Source organism: Podarcis muralis, chromosome 10 (assembly GCF_964188315.1).
Source record: "Podarcis muralis chromosome 10, rPodMur119.hap1.1, whole genome shotgun sequence".
NCBI classification, from domain to species: Eukaryota; Metazoa; Chordata; class Lepidosauria; order Squamata; family Lacertidae; genus Podarcis; species Podarcis muralis.
In genome coordinates, this window is record NC_135664.1 from 36,100,390 (window position 1) to 36,125,901 (window position 25,512).

Sequence of the window (25,512 nt, forward strand, 5' to 3'; positions counted from 1 at the left end):
GCTTTTGTTGCAGCAGACACTTCCACTGATGGAAGTGGAGGAGAGGCATTTTTTGCCCAAAACACTATCCCACTACCAATATTTACAAAAGATAAAATTGCCAGTCTTGGCTGCTTTTGTATATAGAATAGAAAAGAGTGTCATTGTGTCTTTGCAGCAGGCAATTATTATTATCAGATGTGAAGGAAATAAGCAGCTATCCTATCTTTTAAAGACATCTGAAGGCAGCCCTGTTTAGGGAAGTTTTTAATATTGAATGCTGTACTGTTTTTAACATTTGATTGGGAGTCGCCCAGAGTGGCTGAGGAGACTCAGTCAGATGGGTGGGGTATAAATAAATTATTATTATTATTATTATTATTATTATTATTATTATTATTATTATTTACTAATTTATATGCCCTTCACTCAGGGCAGGTTACAACATTAAAACAGCCCTGAGAAATATTGTTTCTAAAAAGGAGGGAGGTAATGGAGAGTCCTTAACTATTAGCCAAACTGCTCACTTTTGAAAAGTCTTGGGAACATTCTAGCTGACACTAAAAACTAGATAAGAATGACACCTAATTCTACTGCTATCATCTACGAGGCCCTACCTTGGGCAGCCAGAGATCTAAGCACTGCAATAGATGGCACCTGAAACTAGAAGAATAAGATGATGAATAGGAAAATGAAATCATTTCTATATCACATTGCAATTGGCAACACTGTACGTACTTTATCTCACTAATTATTATGTACCTGTTTTGAAGCATTTCTGAGGTAGTAATATGCTTATTAAAATTGAATGCCTATCCTGGCAAATAGGTGGTGAATGCCTACTTTTGTGACAGGATTTTAATAAGGGTCTCCTGAGACCCTCAAGACCTCCTCTAGCACCTCACTGTGATTATTGCTGGAAAACTATTAAAGTGACTGTGCCGATGTTTTGCTGCATTATGAACATGTCAAGTTATGCCAGTTCCTATTAAATTGTGCAGAGAATTAAATTTGCAGCTGGAAAACTGTGACAATGTACTTCATTGGTTTATTTTTGAGGCTGAAGTTGGGATTTTGAACTTTAAAATATTGGTATTTTATATTAGAACTAGGCAGTAAAGCTCTGATCCTGGAATTGCTGGGTTTGTGTAATTCACATTGTTGCATGTTCAGACCCAGAAACCTTCTCACTAAATAAATTCACACTTGACTCAAATTGTTGGTTTGGTTTTTGGCAGAATTTAGGCCACAACTTTATTGATTACAGAAAGTGACTGGTTGCATAGGCTCTGGTTCAACTAGCTCCCTGCCATGCAGGTAGCGCTGACCCAGGGCACCAGCATAGGTCAGCCAAAAGTGAACACCTGGATAAGTGGAAAGCCGGGAACGGGCTAACTCCACCATCCAAATGTCCCCCTGGACTTAGGCACGGGCACAACTGCCTCTCAGGGGTTGACCAAACCATCGAGTCCCTGGATTCCTTTAATGGAATACCCTTCACATAGGGATAGCGAGAGCGTTCTCCCATCCGTATCACCGGAACCAGAGCCTATCCTCAACCTTACAAGTTGTGACAATTTGCTACACAGCAAGCAAAACCCAAATGGCAACAGCCAATCAGCCAAGTGGGGAAAACTCCTGCCGTGCCCCTGTCCCAACAACAGACGACACACGACGGCATAGCAAGGTCAAGCACAACAAGCCCTAAAGGTAGAGAGAGGTGGGTAGGTGTTCCGAATGCACGTGCCAAAAGAGGAAGCTCTGGGTCTAGGTGCATGGGCATAAATAGGTCTCTCCAACCATTTGGACTGCGTCCCATTGGCCAGATTGTACCCAACTTTGAGGGACATACCAATTGGGTGTTGTGGCTTAATAATTATGCCCACCCACAATACTGTGTGTCAGTTGTCCAGGTCTCACTGCAATACGTGCCCTCTTTAAGGGAGGACCCGATTTATCTACACATGTCTTGAAGGCACAGAGCCCCAATGGGTGCTGAATATGTGATTTATGTAAAAGAACTTATTCTTTCCTTCTGTGAATCGCATTCAGTTAAGAGCTTTTAGAAAAACTCATGTACATAATGCATTATGGAACATTTCTTTTTAAGTATTTTGAAAGAAAAAATGTGCTTGTTCTGTAGTTACAGTGTGCAATAAATTGAACAGGAGTTATTTATGGGCTATTCATATGCAGTGATATCCAGTAATTGGCCTAATACATTCAGTTTGAAAGCGTGGCAGAAGTACCCTACCTTTTAACAAAAAAGTTATTTGTAAGGGTGTTCTGTGTTCCGTATTCTCTCATGTGAATGTACAATGCCTAGCATACTAAATTAATGCTAAATACTAGTAGTGTTATCTTAGACTACTAACTTTAGACCAATAACAGCAGCCTAGCAAAACTTTATCAAAACTTAATTGGTCTCAGTGCCTTCTAAAGTGTACTACAGAGATATTGTATAATAATAATAATAATAATAATAATAATAATAATAATAATAATAATACATACAATTCTTCTACTGAGAGGACCCACAAGAGTGTGGGACCCACATAACTAATCAAATTGCAAATAAAACACATTTCTAATAGCAACTAACATAGTACATAATGCACCTATAGTAAGCCCCACTGAACTCAAGAGAACTTACTTATGGTAACCATGTATAGAGTATAGTAACAGTCTACTGGATCAGGTGAAAGGCCCATCTAGCATGGCATCTTATTCTCACAGTGGCCAACCCAGTACCTATGGGGTTGCACTGTAATGCACTGTAATAGAAACCTTACTGCAGCAAGGGTAAAATATGTCACACATTAAGGCTGGCAACAAGCCCATTTAAATAAAGGTATGTTCAATTTATCATTAAGGAGACACAAAGCTGGCTAATATAAACTGGGAGAAAGCTCCGGAATCATTACCACAGAAAAGGACCTGCCTTTTGTGCTCATTGGTCAAATCTCCTGAGAAGGTATCAAGAGCATGGCCTCTGAAATTGAACTTAATTCCCACGCAGGTCTAATGTGCATGGGGAATTCAAATACTGGAATCATCAACTGAGTCCAGAAGTTAATTGTAAGCCAACTGGTTTGACATAACATCCTTGACAATTGACTTTGCTGGCTGGGGCTGATGGTAACTGGAGTTTAACTGCACCTGGATGTTTGCTACCCCAAGTTTTCTATAAAAAGAGGTGCCGGAACTCACTGTGAATGCCTCCCTTGTTCTCTTATAATGGCAATGAGAGATGCTGGAATTGAGTGAGTTCTGGCTGGGGGGGGGGGGAGCCCTAACATAGCGTAATGTTCCAGTTACAGATAGGTAGCCGTGTTGGACTGCCATAGTCAAAACAGAAAAAATTCCTTCCAGTAGCACCTTAAAGACCAACTAAGTTAGTTCTTGGTATGAGCTTTCGTGTGCATGCACACTTCTTCAGATACACTGAAACAGAAGTTGCCAGATCCTTCTATATAGTGAGAAGGTGGGGAGGGGTATTACTCAGAAGGGTGGTGGGAATGGGTGATTGGCAGATAGCTGTAATGAGCCTGTTGACGACTCTTAACGACTGCAATAGGTCTTACAGGAAAAAGCAAGGGGTGAGAAGGTGAAAAATGGCTTTGTCATGTATAATGAGATAAGAATCCAATGTCTTTGTTCAGACCAGGTCTCTCCATAGTTTTAAGTTTGGTAATGAGTTGCAATTCAGCAGCTTCTCTTTCCAGTCTATTTCTGAAATTCCTTTGTAGTAAAACAGCTACTTTGAGATCTTGTATAGAATGTCCTGGGAGATTGAAGTGTTCTCCTACTGGTTTCTCTGTCTTGTGATTCTTGATGTCAGATTTATGTCCGTTTATTCTTTGGCGTAAGGTTTGGCCTGTTTGTCCAATATAGAGAGCTGAAGGACACTGTTGGCATTTGATGGCATACACAATGTTAGACGATGAGCAATTAAATAGTCCCGAGATGGTATGTGTGATGTTGTTGGGGCCAGTAATGGTGTTGTCCGGGTGTATGTGGCAGCAAAGTTGGCATCTGGGTTTATTGCAGGCTCTGGTGCCAGTGTCCGTGTTAAGTCTGGTTGTAGTATTATTGTGGGTTAGGAGTTGTTTAAGATTGGGTGGCTGTCTGTAGGCAATGAAAGGTCTTCCTCCCAGAGCTTGAGAAAGAGAACTGTCATTGTCCAGGAGAGGTTGTAGATCTCTGATAATGCGTTGTACTGTTTTAACTTGGGAGCTGTATGTGATGACTAGAGGTGTTCTGTTATTTGCTTTTTTGGGTCTGTCTTGCAGCAAGTTCTCTCTGGGTATCAGTCTGGCTCTGTTGATCTGTTGTCTAACTTCATCTGCTGGGTATTTTAGTTCTAAAAAGGTTTGCTGTAGATCTCTTAGGTGAGAGTCTCTGTCTGTAGAATTGGAACAGATACGGCTGTAACGTAGTGCCTGGCTATATACAATGGACTGTTTGGTATGTTTGGGATGGTAGCTAGAGGCATGTAGATATGTTTGTCGGTCAGTTGGTTTACGGTATAAGGTGGTGTCTATGCGCCCATCCTGTATTTTTATAGTAGTGTCCAAAAAATGTACTTCTTGCATAGATTGATTCATTGTTAGGTTGATTGTGGGGAGAAAATGATTGAATTTCTGGTGGAAGGTGTCCAGGATCTGTTGACCATGTGTCCAGATGATAAAAATATTGTCAATGTATCGCAGGTACAAACCAGGAAATCCAGGACGCCCCATCATTTCAGGTATTGGCACTATTACAGTGGGTGTCTCCGGTCATATGGACACTGTTCTGAAACCATATGCCATCAGGACACATGGTCAACAGACCCTGGACACCTTCCACCAGAAATTCAATGATTTTCTCCCCACAATCAACCTAACAATGAATCAATCTATGCAAGAAGCACACGAAAGCTCATACCAAGAACTAACTTAGTTGGTCTTTAAGGTGCTACTGGAAGGAATAGCGTAATGTTGTGACATTGTTTACTGCTTAGAATTACCCTTCCTTCTTTTTTTCTTTTTTGTGTTTCTGTTTACCTTACTCTGATCAAGCTTTCAAAAATCCATTTGTCAATTTAATCCCCCCTCCCCCCAAAAAATATCTCAGTTTAGAAACCTGCTCTTCATTTCAAATATGACACGGGTGCCGTTTGGCTTGAAGTAAGTGCAAAGGAAAAAGAGGTCAGGAAAACATGAAGCAGCATGAGCGTTACTATTCATAACTTTCAGTCTGGCATATCCTTTTCAGATTACATGTCTGCGATGGTAATCAGTTGGCATGGAACCATTTATTCCAGAATGCCAATTTCTAAACTGTCTTGTCTTGTGAAACATTTGTTGATAGATAGGGCTTTAAGTCCCCAAGATTGGGTTGGGTTTCCTAGTTCACAGAAAATTGGGTTTAGAAGAAAGATTAGCAGATGAAAGGAAAATGTCTGAAATACTTTTAATTCAAGCATAGCATTTGGAATTATAAAGAAGACGAAAGCTCACCCGAGAAAGAAGTCAAAAGTGACTTGACTGATAGCAATTGTGAGCCAGCCATGCAAATAATTCCGCAGTGATTCTGTGTATGAAACTATTTAGCAACATCACCTTCCAGCATATAAAATGCACCCCAAGGAGGAAGAAACAGACGAACTAGGAAAAATGGAAAGTCTTTTTTTATTACTATATTAATGTGTGAATTTGAAACTGCTGAAGCTTATATTATGCTGTCCTAATAATTACAACTGAGCTTCTTTTCCTCACATGACTTGTCTGCATTCCTTCTTTAAGATTGTCCCCCACATTCTAAGATTTGCAGGGCATGGAAATGTATACAGTATTACACCACATATCTTCCTATAGATCATTTGAAAAAGCAACTCCCCATGGGAAGGAATGGTTGGAATATTATTAAGATAAAGACTGCAATCCAGAAGGGATATACATCATCTTCATGAACTTGAATGTTTATAAATGCAGTATTGTCATAAAATGTACAAATTCCTCAGTGTCCATACCACAAAGAGGAATAACTAGTCATTAGAGGTTTGGAGAAAACATTTCGCCACCTTATGGATCTAGTGCAGCCGGAGCTGGCAGGGCTACGGTAGTGAATTGTTCTTTTCTATATTTGATCCTACAGTGACCCAACTACTCAGAAAGTAAGCCCTACTGAGTTGTGAGGGATTTACTCCCATGAAGGTGTGCATAGGATTGGAGCCTAAATAAAGCAGCTCTCACCACCTCACCTCCAGTTTACCTGAAAGGAATTTTCTTTTGCCTGTCAAGCATATGCCTTTTAATTTAATTTTAAAGCTGGTCTATATGTAGGCCTGTAGGCATCAAATCAGTGATCCATTTTCACTTTTGTAACAAGTGGGAACCCCCATTTCTCCTACAGTATATAACCAATAACAGCTCACACCTACAACCAAATTTGGAACAACTCTAGTCAATGTACTCCAGTTCTTCTTCCCTTTGTTTCACGGCAGACTGAGGAATTTGCCTCCGGAAGGTGATGGTATGAAAGCAGTTCCAATCCTGCCTATGATCTGTGGCCTCTTTACTCCACAGTGCAAACTACCATGTTAGCACATATGAAGAGTCAAGCTGGATCAGACCAAAGGCCTGTCTGGTCCAATATTCTGTTTCCACAGTGACCAGCAAGATGCCTGTGGGAAGCCCAGTCAGGAAGTAAGAGAAAAAGCACTCTTCCACTCATGTTCCCAACAACTAATATTCATATTGCCTCTGATACCTGGAGGTAACATATAGCTATCTTGCAATTAATAGAGCTGCCATATTTTTAAAGTAAGAAAAAAATAACAGATGAGAACAGTAGAAGAACCCTGCTACATCAGACTAAAGAATTATCTATTCCAACATCCTCTTCTCACAATGACCAACCACATGACTATGGGAAGCCCAGGATCAGGACATGAGTGCATAGCATTCTCCCTGATAGCCAGCCATCCTACAGGGATAGTAACATAGGTTAGTTGCATATCCAGGGCTTTTTTTCAGCCAGAACTCAATTCTGGCACCTCTCAGGTAGATGCCATTGCCATTCTAATAGAACCAGGGAGGTTTTCGTGGTGAGTTCTGGCACCTCTTCTTCCAGAAAAATAGCATTGTGCATATCTGTCTGTATAATATATCAGGACATACTTCCTCCTTTCCATTTTTGTAGTGTTACAACCAAATTTCATCCTAACAGGCCCCATGCCTCATTAATGACAACATCTTTCCCATCGCATTTTGGTATCAAAGAGACAGAAAGTTGTTACATTCAATATTTCCCCCCTATGACTTAATTGTTTCCATTTGAAACAGCAGGAAGAATTTAGGTAGGAACGATGCAATTGCTTTGTCTGGAACTTGGCCAGATCCCTAACCAAGACCAATCAAGCTCCCACTAAAGCAATTCACTGTCTTTCCATTTACTTTAATGGCACTTGAGCATTGCTGGTGAAAAGGTTCTGTGGCTTCTTTAATGACCGCATGCTCTTCAGGACATTGGTTTTATGTCTCACGCAGAGGGCAATATTCCCTGATGGCCATTGCTACATTTGTGAACCCCCCACCTTCCGACCCATCACAGCTCTGTTAAATGAGCAGTTTGTTAGTGTAATGGAACAACTGTTTCTCCCACGCTATGCAGGCACTCTTTCGATTCATTGCCCAGGTTGTTTTGGGGTTCGTTTATGCCTAAGGTTCTTCTGGTTTAGGCATGCCTTCCAACATTACCCAGATTTTTTAAAAAATACATTTCTGTGCATGAGTATCTAATAAGGCCCAGGAGAAGCAGGTCCTGGGGTGCAGCCTTCAGCAATCCTTGAATTACACTGAACTAAAAGTATTATATTGAACTTCGCTGGCAAATATCAGGTGGCTGGGAATGGATGAGAGGGACAAAGCCTCGAGGCAGACTTTGGGGAGAAAATATTATGATTATTGTCAAATATTGTCAATTAACATGAATATTTCCAACTCATCCAGATGGTTTTTGAACTGTAGCTGCCATTACTGATGAGCCGAGCAGTGCTTTAAGTTTGGAGAGTTCACCATGATGCTCTTGTTGACACAAAACCTAAAATAGCATTAGCTTTTAAAGCCATATCACATTGACTCAGGTTTCTTATCTAGTATAACATCTTAATCTTTTCCCAGAAGGGCTATTGCTCAGCTAGTTTTTATCCATCTTCTGCTGGAGCATTTGTTTTTGTTTTTACTGAGTAAACTTCACTACATTAGTCCTCCTTGAATTTCATTAACCCCATTTGAAGAGTTTGCAGCTTTGTCAGAATCCATCTGTGTAAAACTTCCTTTCTTTTCTCCACCCACCAGGCAAATTCACTCTAAGACCACAAAAGAAGGTGAGAAAAGAATCTGATTCTTGGCCCCAGGGTTCACAGTCCAGTTCTACAGTCCTGAACACATGAAGGCACACTCTGATAGTATTCCTCCCATTTCTCTAGGGTCTATACAATGAGCCTTGCCTTGCAGCTCATTTTGAAAGCAGGTGTTGAAGACTTAAGTACAGTAGTGACTTCTCTTATGAGTATTTTTGAATCCAGCAGCAGAAATGAAAGTAAATTTGCCAATCCTGTGTGATCAACAGATGTAAAATTTAAATTAAATTAAATTTTAAAAGAATTAAATAGCTGATAAGACTAGTAGGCATAAGCATAATTACTCTTGGAAGAAAAAAACCCAGGACATTAGTTTATCTGGCAAACACACTGACATTAACTAAAGAAGCAGCTGCACAGTTTCTTATGCACTAATAGAAACTTGGTTAGAGATAATCAACAATTCTTTGAAACCTGTAGCATCAACAGTAATGAGCAATTAATTCTGAATCACTTCAGAACCCAGAATGTTGACCACAGGAGAAATAGACTGAGCAGTAGAAAAATGGAGTTTATGAAGCATGAAGAAATAAAAACGAGACGAACATAACTTTCAAGAGAAAGTGAACAGAAGGGGAAAATAGCAATCAATAAAATCTGAAGCTAGCAGAAACTGTCTTGGAAAATAAATGTCCTTCCAGAAGCGTAGATAAGTGCTAATTTATTTAAGAAGGATACTTATTATTCAGAGCCATTTGCCTCCTACTTTAAACTAAAGGCAACTGTGTTATGAAACAATAACAAGATCCAAACTTTCCACATATCTCTTGACATCCAGGAGGGGATCTATTAAAGTACCGGTGTGTCATCAGTACAAAATAGTGATGTTTTTGTTTCTCAGCAGTGACATTTCCACATGATCATGTGTTGCCATTTACTTATTTATTTTTTAGAAAAAGGTCCTCAGTGTAGTCATAAATAATTTGTCTTTCCAGGATCTTCATTGAGCTGAGATTTGTACATGAACAGAAGACAAGAGCCAAACCATTAACACATGCACAGTATGCTAGCATATTCATCTGTGATGTCACCATTATGTCCTTAATGCTGATGCTATTTTCTGTTTCTGTCATTATGATGGGAAAAGTACTTGACAGTACTTTTTTAAAAAAAGCTTTCAGTAGTAACACTGAAGACATGGTAAAGCAGTAAATAGCTTAATAACTATATGACCTATATTGTGGTCCCATACCTCTTAATTTGTGAGTGAAAACATGTTAAGGTAGCGAGGAACTGCTGGTGAGATTTTGAAGCTCCTTGGATAGTTTTAATTTGTGGGTAGTTTGAATAGTTAATTGAAGTTTTTCTTTTTAAAAAATGATGTCAAATGTTCAGCTCCAAAACCATCCTTAATCTAATGTCTTTTGTGTCATGTACAAACAATACAGTTTTGCTTGATCTTGATCACAAGTAATTTTAATTAATTCAATCCTGTTACAGTAAAGCACATGGGTATTGCCATATCTGTAGAACTTTTAATTACCCAGATTACTTCACACAGTTTCTCTCTCATTTAACCTCACAATGAACTTCCATATTAGATTTAATATTTATACCCCACTTTTCTAAAAGAATAAATAAATATTCAGAGCCGCTTACAAAACAAAAATACAATAGACAACAATATAAAATACTGAATGTATTACAAAATACAAATGCAATATAAGGTATAAAATTTACATATTTGATACAAAATAAAATTGCACAAGCACAAGGTATTTGACTGGAGATATGCAACTGAGACTTTGGCATCAAAACTAAAAGTCTAGTAATTTTATCTTGGTTCCCCCACACACACCCTATCTCTTTTAAAAGAACATTTATATATGCCTTTGATAACTTCAAAAGGCCTTGTGTGGTGCTGTTCACAGATATGTCTTTATTTCTATCTTGGAACGTATAGGTCTCTTTTCCACCCAAAGATTCCCAAAGTACCTTATATAGATCTCTGCTAAATGACTGCATTTATTTATTTTTAAAAAATGAATCAGAAAATTCATGCATGTGTATGCAGCTCAGTGTGGACAAAGAGCTCTGGATCTGGTTGTCTGTGAGTTTTAGTATTGGTTCATGTCCCTGCTCAGCTATGAAGTTGACCCAAGGATCTAATTGGACAAATTTCTCTATTAGCCTAGCCTGCTTTACAGGATTCCTGTGAAAAGAAATTGATTTCTCAGTACATTGAAGAACACTATAAAAGTCAACTATGGCAGATAGAAGAGGCATTTTATATGTTTAAAATGTTTCCCCCCCAGTTTATCACTTCATAAGTGATCTGTATACAATGTAAAATTAATCCATACTGGGATTATTAAAGATTATTAAAGATCAGGCTTTACGTACTCAACTTTTTATCTATCTTTTCAATTTAACCAATAACTAGCACAGATTTAACAAACTAGTGAAATTCAACTATGAATCTTTTGGGAGATCGCTGGAAAAGGAAGAAGGCTTGCAAACCAATATTAATTCTTCACGGCTTTTTCAAAATGTGCATCGACTGCTGTCTGATGTTTTTTGCTCAAAGCAAGATCCAGGGTTGCTTTGTAATGCTGTGGGGAAAATAAGGTCTTTGCAGAAATAGCAATATGATAATCTGACAGGACTCAAGAGATAGATGGTGTCTAGTGTTCTCTCTCCCCTGAAAATTTGTATTGTTCTTATTGTTTTCAATAGATATTAAGCAGTTGCCAGTACCTCATCTTGTCACATACTTGTTAAACCTTGTGGATTTGGGGGGTATTAAATGCTAATTATTTTTATTACACCTTTTCCAGGTTTAAGTTAGCATATAAATATAATAAAAATCAGTAAAATACAGCAACACTGCCCACAAAGAAGCAAGCAATTACATTCAAATGTGAACAAAGGGAGGTGCTAGGTTGTTTTTTGTTTTTTGTAGTTTGCTACAAACATTTGGCTACCTCTTCATTAGAATGTGCTATTTCAATGTAGTTTGGGGCAAAAGTATTCCCCTGAATGCAGTTATATGGCCTTCACAGCTAATCCATAGAGATCACCAATACGAAACAGATGGTGCTGAAGGAAAGCACTGGAAATGGACCTTGTCAGATTTTGTTGCTGTGATAGACTGTCCCAGAGTGCAGAAGCAAACATTATGTTCCTATCCTTCAATACTAAATGAGTCTGGACAAGAAACTATTTCCTCTTATGAACAAAATCTGACAGATTCAGCTACTGGTGATGCTGAAATTATCCCTTGAATCCATCGGTACTCGCTTGCTGAAATACGGAAGTAGGAAATAGTGTCTACTTATGTTGGTGAAAAGTTAAATGATATGTTCTCTAAGAGCTATTTAACACAAATTGTGCTTTAGCACTGACTGTCAAGTGACCCTATATATCTTTGATGGGCTGTTTAGGCAGAACTGGGGGTTTTTAGTTTTATTTTTGAATCCCTTCAAAAAGTCAATAAGTTTCTGGAACATTCTCTCTTCTCCTTTCTCTGTCTCTCTTCCTGCCATTAGTAAGATTAGTAAATATATCTACAGTTGCGTGCATCATAAATCAAAACAAAGTACAATGTAACTCTCAAAACTTTACGTTTCCATGACAGTATTTCATCCATGAATAAGCATTATTGATATTCTTGTATCCCACTATCCAACATTCAGCTGAAGATCCAAATGTCTCGTTAGCTAAGAGAATATAATATGATTAGGATTGTAGTCATGCTAACTCATACTGCAGAAAAACAATAAATACTAATATTGTATCTACCCTTACAGTAATTAATTAAAAAAAACATGTTCATGTTAGATAAATCTAAATGTTTTACAGTGGCATCAGTGTGTAGTGCCCCAGATAATTCATAAATTCTTAGCCATCTTTCAAAGAACAGTGGTTTCTTGGGTTAAGTACTTAATTCGTTCTGAAGGTCCGTTCTTAATCTGAAACTGTTCTTAACCTGAAGCACCACTTTAGCTAATGGGGCCTCCTGCTGCTGCTGCGCCGCCGGAGCACAATTTCTGTTCTCATCCTGAAGCAAAGTTCTTCACCTGAAGCACTATTTCTGGGTTAGCGGACACATGGTCCTGATGTTCCAGCCTTCTAGGGTTTGTTTCTCCTTTTGTTGTTCGGTCCACTTGCCAAGTGATACTCTGAGCTCCAAGCACCTATTGCAGCAGATGGACAGTGGTGGGTCAACATTTGATTGACTGGACACTGCCCAGCTTAAGGTGGGTAGTAGCTGACCAGTGAGACATTATTTCTTCCAAAGACAACACTTAGTGCTCATACCTTATGCCTATCGGGTTGAGCTTATAACTCATAACTGCTGTCTTCTGCATTGTATTTGCTGCGTTAACAGCACCGAAGTGATGTCTGCAGGGCACAAACCAGAGCAATGTTTGTGGACGTTCTGGGCTGCCCAGACGACACAACTCTGCTCTCTGGCTTACTAATGTGATCCAAAGAAAAAGAAAGCAATGCATTTGGCACTAGCTGTGCTGCAGGAATTGCTGGAAGGAGCCATACAAGAAGTCATCTGACCACCTTAGGGACTCCACTCCAAATTAGTGTAGGGTTTACTCCTTAGCCTTTTCTTCTCCTGAAGATGTTCTGCAAGGCAGGGGAGGTTTAGGTTCAGAGTTTTCCTTCCATCAGATTATGTTGGTGTTCTCTTTTCTTGTGGTAAGACAAGCAGAATTTAATGGATTATTTGTGAAATAAAGCACTCAATTCCCTTTGTACTAATAAAATCAATTTTATGTAACACCAAAGAAATGCAGGAAGAAAGATGGAACAGCTTCACATCCTATCTCATTGATATTTATTACTTTTCTGCTATCCTTATGTAATTTGCATTTTTCTAAAAACTAAATAAAAGAAAAAAGCAGAGAGCAGTTGTTAGTCTATGAAAATTGGTTGTTGTGCTCTAAGGGTGATGCAACTTTGGATTTGATTAGATTCTATTAATGAGATCAAATGATGCTTTTGGTCTCGAGAAGCTAATGCAAACGAAATCTATTTATCACCTTGGCAGTGGTCCTGCAAGGAAGTTAATGACCATTACTGTGCTACTACCAAGCCAATCAGAAATCATGCTTTTTGTGCAGAAAAGCTGAAGCGAGCAATCAATCATTATCATCATCATCATCATAATGCTGTTAAATGGGAGTCTAGAAAGGAAAGGAAAGCAACTTGGCCATTAACTTCAAATGCACCCTGGAAATGGGTTTCTTTGTGTGCAGAGCACCCCTGGTATCATGGTTGCAGCCTAAGAGATCTTTGCAGCATGAAATAGCTGAAAACACCAGGCAAGGGAGACATTCACACTTAGGTGCTTTATTGTGTGTATAGGACAGGGATAGATGGACAGATAGATTAGATAGTTATAGAGATATAATTTATTTCCCCAAAGAATAATAGAACACATTTCTTACATCAGACGTCTAGGTTTTGTGCAGACCAGGACTCATCTAATAGAATTTTCCCCTTGTCTCAGTTGCGTAAGTATTTCATAGCTTCCATTTTCGATCCATAGACATACTCAAATCAAAACCTCACTTATAACTCATTCTTTGCTGTAAAGCTTACAAAAGCACTCCACAATAGCAAGGCAATTTAGGAAGTTGCATTGTTCAACACCAGGCATCAAAGTCTTTTGTCATTCTTCTGCTTTGTCAACCTGGTGACCTTCATTCTTCATAGTGATCTGGATTGCAGGATGAGTGAAACCATACTGGATATAGCTTTTGTTGTTGTTCTTACAAGTAATATGCATCAAATTACTTGTTGTGATTGCAACTTTGTATTATTTATTTGTTATATTTGCATCCCACTATTCCATCAAATTCTGATTCTCAAAGTGCAATCCCAATCCTCTTTTCATACTGTTTCCTAGAAGAGGTTAAGGTGTCTATATGAAGCCATTGGGAGTAGTCATTTAAACATTTGGGGTGGGGTCACATGTGATAATAATCTTAAACCAGCAGTTCTTGGAAATTTCATTTTAAAAAGGAACTGCTTCTAGTTCAAGATCATCCAAAAAAGAACTAGTTCCAGTTCCAGTTTGTCCCTTTAGAAAACTACCTAGTTCCATTCAAGTTCATCCAGTTCATGTTTAACAGTTCATTAAAAGTTCATTAAAAGTTCGTCCTTGGTAAACAAAAAACAGCAATCCACACAGTACAAGCTGCTGTGCTGAAGTATATGGTCCAAAAGTACATCATGGGCCACAGACAGACAGAATGAAAGCAGATGAAGCTTTCACCATCTTTGTATTTCCATAATAGAAAATGTTTTCTTTGTTTCATTTGTGCCAACCACACAGCTGTTCAAGGCACAATGTGCCACTCACTTCGTTCCTGTGCCTGTATTTCTCAGTGCAAACTGCTCCTTTTGGAAGATACCAAATGTTTTTAGCAGGGAAGATACAGGAAATATCTCACATTCCTTCTTTCTGATTGTGTAGTTAAGTGACTAATCATCCTTCGTGACACCAGCACCTCCATATCTGCCTAATAAGCCAAAGAACATTATCTCCTTTACTTTCTTGCCTTCTTTATAGAAGTTGGCTTAATAAGACTCCAGGTTTCCTATGGAGTGTGCGTGCATGATGAAGATGAACTACAGTCATTCAGAGTTCTACCTCAAAGTGAACTTACGGTAATTCACCCAACAATTTTGGGACCCACTTTCAGGTGTAGTTCAGAGGTTTTTTTTACTAGTTCAACTGAACTAGTTCATTCCAAGCACTGCACTGGAAACAAACCATTTGTGCCACAATGCTTTGCTGGTGGTACATGTAGAGATGAATTGGCACACATCTGGCTCCTAAGTGATTTGATGCAACACCAACAGTTCCTCTCTCAGGAAAGAAAAGGTATGACAAAAATCAGTGTAGCTTTTCAACAATTTGGCTAGTCAAATATGATTACTGGAATCCAATTTGGGCAAACATGGCTTTTGGCTTTTAATAATGAGGTCAGCAGGTATGGTTTGTAGTCCTTTAATGTATTCTGGGCTGCTGTGCATTTGAGCTGAAGTTAGTTCATCTGCTGGCGTTTGGAGCTTAGATTAATTCAGAGCTGATATTGCTGTGTAATGTGGAACAAATCATGTAGGCAGTAGCAATTGCAGCTGGCTAAGCCCACACGATTGGTACATTTTTATGTCAGACAGCTTTCTGCCTAAGAAAGATATGCTGTCATAAGTTTCATAGCATTAATCTCTTACCAAGCAACTTCCAATTTCTCTTCTTTGTATGAGACATTCTTATGGAATTATGCATGCATTTCTCAACACCAGGGAGAAGATTTCAAATGCATATAACACCCACATGCTTATGGAGAATTAAATTCATTGATCTTGGCAGGACTTACTATTAAATCAGCATGATTGGAGTAACTTTACGGTCTAGTTCTGTACATATTTTTCCAATTATGTCAACGCATCTTCTGTCTGCATGACGCAGCAACTTACTTATCACAAAAGTTGTGTGTGAAAGCATACTGTGGGCAACTGCGTTCACCTCTGGTTATCACAGTTCAAGAAGCACGTGGACAAATAAGTGGAAAGAAAGAATTCAAAGAATATCTATGAGGCTGATAAAAGAACTGAAAGGCAATCCTCCATGATGAGAAAATCAATTAGGTATAATTAGTGTATATTTTAAAACATTTTTGGTTGAATCCAGAGCAAGGTAGTCACACTTAGCAGAACAATCCTATGTACGTCTCCTTGGAAGCCACTTACCAAGAGGGGGGAGGGAGGGTTCAGGCTCAAGGAGCTCACCCCAAACTCCCCTTGCCTTGGCTGTCCTTCTTTTGGTATGTGGCAGTGACCTGCGGTAGTGGGAAGCTGGGAGAGCAACAGAGCCCCACCTGTTCAATAGGACTTTATTGAATTTGATAGGATTTATTCACAGGTAAGCTTCAATTTCCACTGAGATGATTTCAGTGCTAGTCCTACTCAGAGTAGAACCATCAAAGTTAATGGACATAGAATCATAGAACTGCAGAGTTGGAAGGGAACCTAGTCGAACCACCTGCAATGCAGGAATATGCAGTTGTCCCTTACGGGGATTGAACCTGCGACCTTGGCGTTATCAGCACCACACTCTCATAAACTGAGCTATCCAGGCTAGCATAAGTACCTGACTAATTTAGGATTAATGTGTCTCCTTTGAGTAGGACTTAGTTGAATACAACTCCCTGTGACTAACTTCAATCCTCACAGGCATTCATGAAACCCACCTCTGCCACTGCTGTTGTTTTCAGGATACAATGAGACTGGCATATTTGGTGGCGTTTAGTAGGAATGGTGTTTTCCACAGAAGCTGGGAAACATTAGGTTTAAGCAAAAAATAATAATATGGTAAGCCTTCCTTGTCATATGGGCTCTTCCCGACTGTGAAAAACATCTGTGAAAAATATGTCGGCACACCTGACAGCCACAATCTGCATCTACCCCAATTTATCCCCACCCATTTCTTGTGTAGTATTACTGAAACAGCCATCTTGAATTCCCCAAAGATAGGAAAATGGAAGATGGATAGATAACTTGTGTTCCATAAAACTCTTCTCTGTCATCAGATGATAGGATGGATTCATCAAGAAACAGATAAATGAAAATAATTATACTGCATCCAGAACTAGATTTAATCTGATGCAAGCCTGAGCCCCAGAATTTCTTTTCAATTCTAGGATTCAGCCTTAGGTTGTCTGAAGGAAAGACACAGCCAAAGACTACAATCTTATAGGTATGATGTTTGAACAAGCCTGAATCCCAGGACCTCTCTTGTTAGAAATTAGTGTGGGTGGCTGTGCCATTTATTTCTTTTGATACAGCTTCTTGTTATCATGCATTCAGTTCATCTTCATTACTTTAAGCAGTTAATTGTCATTTGTTTTCACTATCCGCTCCATTTTCTTTTTGTAATTCACTGGCACCACCTGTCAGGCTCTATTCACCCTTCCGTTTTGCGAAACATAATCGTAGAGACTTCTGTGTAAGTTGTTTGGCAGAATATATCGCAGATCTGATGGGCTGGGTACATCTCTGGAAGCAAACACGGCTGCTTTTCTTAAATCCTGTTTTACAAGATTTTAATGAAATTTTAATCGCCATATAGAAAAGGTTATTATAGTGATCACACCAAAGTTTAGTTATATAATTGACTTTTTCATCACAGGATCTTCGCTGGTTTTGATTCTGATCCTTGCTGAAATCAAATGAATTTTTTCATCACGGTTGCTGTGAATGTTGTTTTGCGTTATAGCAGTGGCTGCCCGGATATCCATTTTGAATGGATAAACTGAATGCTTAGGATTTTCTGATTTATTGAAGTAGACTTGTGCACGTGCGCAAGCACATGTGTGTGTTTAGCATTAAAACACGAAGAGCATCGGGAAGATATGAATGCTAACAACATAGATCTCTTTGCATTGGGTAATCATCGCCCTTGGCTAGTGTTCACTGACGACTTTGACCTGCATCTGAGTCACTGTCAAGAAAAGGCAGCAGCAAGTGGAGAAATGTTGCTCATTATATCTGGCTGTGTTGAACACATGCACTTGTTTTCTGAAGCTCTGAATGAGACAAGTACCCAGCCAGCTCCTGCTGACTCGAAGCTAGCTTGATTTACCAGGTCACAATGCAAGGTGGGTTAAAGGGGTGATTTTAAAGCCAGCAATGAATAATTCCCTCAGCACAACAAGCATAGTTAGAAGCCCAAGGGACCTGGCAAACTATAGAAAGGCAATTGTTTATCCACAGCAGTCTCCTACTGGTTTGTGTAGATAATTCATATTTGTGTTATATAAACTTTATTTGCATGAGGTGAAGTATAAAAGAGAAGTGTACGAAATCTGGAGTTCTTTTGTTTAGGAGATGCAATTGTTTTTTTAGATATATTTTCTAAAGGCAGACTCTCTTTGCTTTGTTCCTTTTCTCTTAATCTTTTACTAACAGTGTGAAACTTTGTTCTGTGTCTTTGTGTGTGTTTTCTCTTCACAGTGCCACCTTGGGCCTTAATAGCCATAGCCATAGTTGCAATCCTATTAGTCCTTACCTGCTGTTTCTGTCTGTGTAAGAAATGCTTGTTCAAAAAGAAAAACAAGAAGAAGGGGAAGGAAAAGGGAGGAAAGAATGCAATTAACATGAAAGATGTAAAAGATTTAGGCAAGAACTTGAAAGATCAGGTAAAGTATATATCTTGTTCTTGAGCAATGTTTCATTTAAAACCTGAGTGAAAGTGTTTGAATATTAGACCATCAGTGGCCTGACAGCAGTATTGTGTACTGGAAAATGATTAGCACAGCCCTTGCTAACCTTGGGTCCCCCAAATGCCTTGGACCATCAGCCCTAATAGGAGTTGCAATCCAGAACATCTGGGGGACATTAGGTTGCTAAAGCCTAGGTTAGCATAATTCTTGTATCAAATAACAAGGAAATACTTCGAAGAATGTTCCACTAGTTTTAGTGGAACATATTCTCTAGCAAATTCACATGAGCATGTAGCATTTATTGGAGTTTGAGGTCTTCAGGATACAACCCAGAATCTCCCCCCCCCCCTCAGTACTATAGCACAGCTGCTGAACATCTAAAATAGGATATTAATGAATGTGCATTGGTTTTCTTCATTAAACAAGATTATTCTCCTACAGCCCAATCAAATGCATGTTGACTCAGAAGTAAGAGCCATTGAATTAAGTGGGGCTTAGTGCCTAGTAAACATGCATTAGGATTACATTGATAGTTCTTGGCACTCTTTGCTGACTCTTAATGTCCACCTACAGTAAAGAGACAACTCTTGTATGGCCACAGTTATCCACCAAAGCACTTTGGTACAATGAATGAGCTATTAATCTTTGGCAAGGGAATTCTTGCCATCTTTACGAAATTAACAATTCACAGAATCTTTGGGGTAAACCACTGCAATTTTTTTCCTAAAGAAAATATAAGGTGGGTTTGTATGTATTCCAAATGCCACAGGTTTAACAGGTGTATCTTATGGCTAAGGAAAGGAAAGAATCTTAACATGTGAAGCAACACTTACATTGCAGAATCTGTTTCAGGAGTGATGTTGATATCCTGGAATTTTAATTTTTCCCGCCATGCCTTTATTGGGACTGCCCTTTTCTTACACAGAATCAATTGCATCATGACAGAGCGGGTCTTCCAGATCACAGGGAGTGGTTTCTTCTCTCTTTTTTGATGCACTGAATTCTCTGAACTGGAACTGAATTGGTAAAAATTACTACTCACTCAAATTAGGATTACATACATTATCTGATGCAAAAGGAAGATTATATTGATATGTAGGATAAACAGATATCAAAGTGTTTTTTGGTAAAGGAGCTGCCCATAAGCAAGACTGTATAGGTTATGGATAAGTTCCACTCATGGCAGTCTTTGAAGTGGCTGGTTCATGATTCTGCTTCTTAGAGAGGAAATATTATTCACAGCATATGCAGTGAGAAAATTCACTAGGGGGGTGGGGAAATGTAGACAATTCCATCCAAACCTTCTGTAGGTTGTCCTTCCCTTTATATCTGGACTAGGACACTGAAGTAATGAAAATTCCTGTTTTTAATTGGCAAGGAGAAGTGGCTTGGGTCTGCTCAAATCATTCTCTACAAAATATAACCTCTTCCACAAAGTTAGGAAAGGGTGTTCTGAGGGAGAGTTGTGGTGGTGGGGAAATGAAAGAAGGGGGCTGGGACAGGGGCAGGGCCATGGGAAGAGGAAGGGGAAGAATGGAATAGAAAATAATGAAAGGGGGGTATCTCCTTGTCTACCCCGATATAGTATAATGCAATAATGCACTGTTTTCCAAGCCCCAGTGGTAATAGTCATCAGTGTCAAGCAGAGTTTGGGAAAACCTAGATTGTGTTATACCAGATATTACCTAGAAAGGCTTAGAAAGTTACATTGGATGGTGGCAATTCTATAACTCTTCTAGATTTAGTTCCTCCCTGACCCTTGCTAGCTAGATTGTGTTGCCGCCATTCATTATCTCACAGAATAACTGCAAAACTATATTGGCATGGCACGGAATAAGTTAAAATTCTAGAATAACTTTAATCAGTAAGTTTCATTCCAAAAGCATGATTTAGCAGATATTTTAATTTCACTTCAGCAAAGGATTTTGTTTCTCATTTACATGCTAATTGTGATTTGCTCCTTCTTAATTGCTGAATTTACTATGGCAGTTGTGATCAAACCTTTCCACTTGAGGACAGAAATAACTTGAAACTGCTCTACTATAAGATCCGTAGAAAAGTCTCTTTATGCTTTGATAATTATACTAATGGTAACAATCTGTCATTTCTTTGTAGGATAAATTGTGTGTACATTTTGTTATCTTTTTTGTGAAATTTGTTCTGTATTATTATGTAATATTTTCCTTGTGATTCTATTATATATTAAGTGTTCTTCATTATATTTGTTCTGGCCTGGATAAATGACCAAAAAAGTGATAATAGCACTGTTAAAACTTTCAAATATATGAGTATGTTTTAGTATATTCATACAGAATTTGGTAGAAGCCTCTTCCACTGAAGCCAGAAGTCTAAAGTCTGTTGCTAATTCCTTGTTAAATGCAAGAAATAAATCTTAGGGATTATCCACACTTACCTTTCCTCCACACTTCCCACAGTCCACACTTTAAAACTCTGTGTCCAAATGCTCTCCTCCCCCTTTCTTAAAGTTAAATAAGAACAAATGGGGAATTCGCGTAAAACCCCAAATTGCTGTTTCTTGTGCTTCAGTTTTAAAGAGTGGGTTTTCGTGGGGAAAGTTCTGGGGCAAAAGAAAGAACACTCAGACACAGAACATTAAAGTGTGGACCTGTTCTTGCAGAGAGCAGGGCAAAAGGTAAATGTGGATCCTTAGAGGCTGAATAAAACTGCTTTCAGTTATTTTACACAATGGATGCTATCAGTAATTTAAAAGAGAGATTAAAAATTTGTTATGTAAAGTTGTTGAAGCAGCCTTCAACAACCTGGTGCCTTCCAGATGTTTAGGACAACTCCCATGGCTGGGACTGTTGGAAGTCGTAGTCCAAAACATCCACCAGGATGGCAAAGGCTGAGGTATAGTGTTTAGAAGATATAATTATAGAATTGCCATAAATTTCAGGTATGTTCCCCATCATACACCATCATGTGGGGGAGAGGCATGGTTCCAGCTTTTGCTTTAATAGAGGCTACAGTTCCACGTTACACAATAAAATAAGTATAATATGAATTGAACTTGGGCTAAAATTACTTAATACAATGAAATCTGTAGCCGTGATTCAACTCCAGTTAGTAAAGCAAACAGCAGTTTCCTGTGTTTCATAGTATTGCAGAACTCTGGTTTGTTCCAAAATGCAAGCAGGCATTTTCGTTTTGTCCAGCATGTGAAGGAGAAAGAGAAGGAAGGTGGGGTACACAAGCTCATTGCTCACTGCAGCTCATTGTTGCTCTTCTAAACTAAAGTTTTCAATTCTAAACCATAATTCTGAACCAGGCTTTATAGTGTTATGCTTGCAGGCATGTAAATTAATAACAACATGTTTTAGAAGTCCCGCATCTCCCAAGTTCTCATTTAAAAACTCCATGGGCTGTACGTTTTCTACCGTGTTCCCCACACAAATATCCCACAAAGCTAATGATGCACCTTTGGGTTGATACTAGAAACATTAACAGTTCAAACTGTGGCAGGCTAAGATATTTCAAATCTTAGGTGTATTTGTTTCACTTTTTAAACTGAATTTAGTTATATTCGCAAAGCTCAAATGCCTTCTGGAACACCAGAAACGCCCATTTTAAAGTTACTAAATGTAACTTTTATGCTTTTATGCACTTAGAAGGAGCTTATACACTTGCAGCATACACTGGTTCTGCAAGAGAATAACCAACAGCCATTTAATCCTGCTGAAGTCAGTGCTGATTTTGTTGGGAATCAGCTGAGTAGTTTTTTCAGCTCTTTCCAACTTCATGGACGTGTCAACGCTTGCTCAGCACTTCTTATTGGGCAAGAGACAATTTGTCTCATTACCCAAATTCCAAATCACTAGAATCATTATTCACAAATTGTTTTCCCCTTTTGTCTATATGCATAAGCGTTCATTGAAATTCTATACATGTTTAATTAGAAGTAAGTCCCATTTAATTCACTGGAGCTTAATCTCAGGTAAGTGGATGTAGAATTGCAGCTCTAGTCTTCTTCTGTGATGTATCCTAAGTGAACAAGTTTAAGTTGATGGTACACACAGATTTATTAACATATATAATTACATGCTCTTCATTTTATGTACCATATATATTCAGAGTAGTAACCTTCATTATCCAAAGCCATAACCTTCATTATCCAAAGGTTTGCATTTGCATCAAGAACACTGTACCAAAAAATAATAATAATGCAGTTTTCTAGCCTGGAAGCTCATAATTAAAATAAGAGGGGCTGCAAGGCCCATGTGAGCAAACTGTTGATAGACCTTCAACTTTTTTCATAATCCTCTCTGGCAAAGGAACCACCATTACGTCCTGACCTCCCTCACTGCGACATGCTGAGATGTTTACGTCATATCTGACAGTCCAGGAGAGTTCAGTGCAAACCAGCTTTTTACACTCTGCAGCAAGAGTAGGCTTTTCAGGACACAGAGCAGCCTGCAAAATGTCAGACCGCATTGTACTCTGTGTGCCATTTTAGGTCTCACATGAGCCATGTGGGGGTGTGGCAGCAGAACAACAGACAGCACAAGCAGTTGCTGCAACTCCAAGAAGTGCTATGACAATGACCTTATTCAAAAGGACCCATTTCATAATCTCCTCCCTCCCCAATTTTCTGCAATGACCACAAACACCCAGTTCTTATAGTTATAGACATCCGTTCTTCTGAATTCATATTTTACCTTTTCTTACTCTTCTTCACTAATCAAGACAGTTTCCTTTTTGTGGCAGAGCAGCAAATATCTGCTCCTACCCTCCACCCCACTGCCCACCCCTGGTCAATGTGTACATAGTACCCAAGGTTGGTCAACACATATTGGCAGCTGAGGTAGAAAATCCCACAAGCACCTCCCACTATCTATGACAGTGAAAAACACAGTAATTACACACTAAATGCTGCTCCTTTGTGATACTCAAAATCAGCTGCCTGAGACAGCAGCCTTGCTCTGCGGATTGGTAAGACCGGTCCTTATTGAATAGTTTTGTTCTCTTTTCCCTTTCCTGCCTTCACTCCACTAAATTTATTCTGCCAGGAAATCATTCCTATTCTTATAGGTCAGAAGTAGCCAACAAGGTGCCTTCCAGACCTTGTTGGACTGCAACTCCCATCATCCTTGATGTATAGTCATGCTAGTAGGGGGTTGATGGGCCTTGTAGTCCAACAACAGCTAGAGAGAACCATGTTGGATGTTCCTGCTATAGATTCCCCTTTACAGCATATGGAGCCAATTAATCTTCCAGCAATCCACACACCCCTCTTTGCTTTTATGTTATCATACCTGACAGCTCACCATATCCTGACAGCTCACCATTATCCCATCTGTATTACCTCTCTGACAGAGATCATATCACTTGCGTTTTACAGAATGTCTTGCACATTGTTAATTTTAAAGAAATCATGCTAATTTTAAAGAAATAAATACATGTATTAGACTAGTTTTTTTAAAAAATATATGAGATGAACACAGGCAGGAAGTGCTCTTACCTTATAACAATATCGTTCTCTTGCAGTTCTAGTCTCAGTTCCAGAGCAAGGGTCCTTGACAACTGTCTTAATTAAAATCAGTGAGGCTTCTAATGTCTTTAGGATCAAAATGTAAGCTTTTGTACTTCCAAGGATTCTGGTGTAAGTGGTTTGTGATCTGCAACAGCGTAATCCTATATGTGTTTATTTAGGAGTAAGTCCCTCTTGGTCCAATAGGGATTTCTCCTAATTATGTGATAGGATTATAGCCTGAGGTAGCAGTTCTGTACATTTTTACTTGGAAGTAAGTCCCGCTGTGTTTAGAAGGGTTTACTCCTGGGTAAGAATGCGTAGGATTGTAACCTAAAACTTTTATGTGTATAGAAAATATTATCAGTATCTAGGGGAATAACTACCGTACTTAAGTAAAAGGTGGATGATCATAGGTCTCACAGCACAATCCTAAGCATGTTTACTCAGAAGTAAGTCCTGTTGAATTCAATGGAACTTACTCCCAGGTAAATTGTGCATAGGATTGCAATCTGAATTATGTAAAGGTGCTGAACAGCAAATGTACAATCTATGTAAATGGTCATTTCTCCATGGTTTGACTAATGTTTTTGTGTGTGGATGTTTTAATTTTTATTTCTTCCTTCTATGTCCTCCTTATCTATGTTGTGTCTCATGACTGTTCTGGATTGTCACTTGCGGTAGGTTTATTTTGCTCTTTGGACACACCTAGTCTAAAGCTCTGATATATTTAGTCTCCTGACAGCTCTGGCTCCTCAGCTGAGATTTATACATAGCTTTGACACACATCAAGAGGCTGAACCAAATTGATTTCTTTCTTTTGCAGGATTATATTTCAAACCCCACCCTCAATTTTCTATATATACTAAGCCTGAAGGTATTAGAAAGCTCAAGTTTTGATATGCACAGAAAATAATGTACATATTTTTCTTTCATTTTTGCATAAAATCAAAGTTACCAAAACTGCTCAACATAAGAAGAAGAAAAATTGTTTCCTATTGGCTTTAAAAAGATCACAATCTTATTCAACCACAGTGTGCTTCATTTCTTGTGCTATATATATATATATATATATATATATATATATATATCACATTTGCACTTTGACAGCATTTCTCTGCCTTCTTAAATAGAAGTAAGAGTAAGCCTGACTGAACTCATTGTGGTTTACTTCTGAGTAAGCATGAGTAGCATTCCACGGGCAGTTCCTCTGCAACCCCGAACTGCATTAAACTGACTTCTGGAAATATGTTGCTGCATCTGGGAAAATATTTGGTCCATTATTTCTTGAAGCATCTTCCTATCACAACTTTCACTGCTGCAATTTATCAGTCTGCAGCAATCCTCCTGTGTCTCCTTATAATTTTCTGCTGCCATTTCCTCCACCCCATGTAAGAAGAGTGGGAAGGGGCGAACATTCAACCCGAGAAACACTCTAATAAGTT

At 38.8% G+C, this 25,512-nt stretch overlaps 1 protein-coding gene across 4 annotated transcripts in view; it reads left to right on the plus strand.

Moving 5' to 3' along the window:
* The window catches only part of SYT1 (synaptotagmin 1), a 327,169-nt gene that overhangs the window by 207,205 nt on the left and 94,452 nt on the right, over positions 1 to 25,512 (plus strand). For all 4 annotated transcript variants that reach the window (XM_028745766.2, XM_028745764.2, XM_077934750.1 and 1 more), the window contains exon 4: positions 18,371 to 18,555. In XM_028745766.2, coding sequence (XP_028601599.1) covers positions 18,371 to 18,555 — 185 coding nt within the window. The remainder of the gene's footprint in view (positions 1 to 18,370; positions 18,556 to 25,512) is intronic.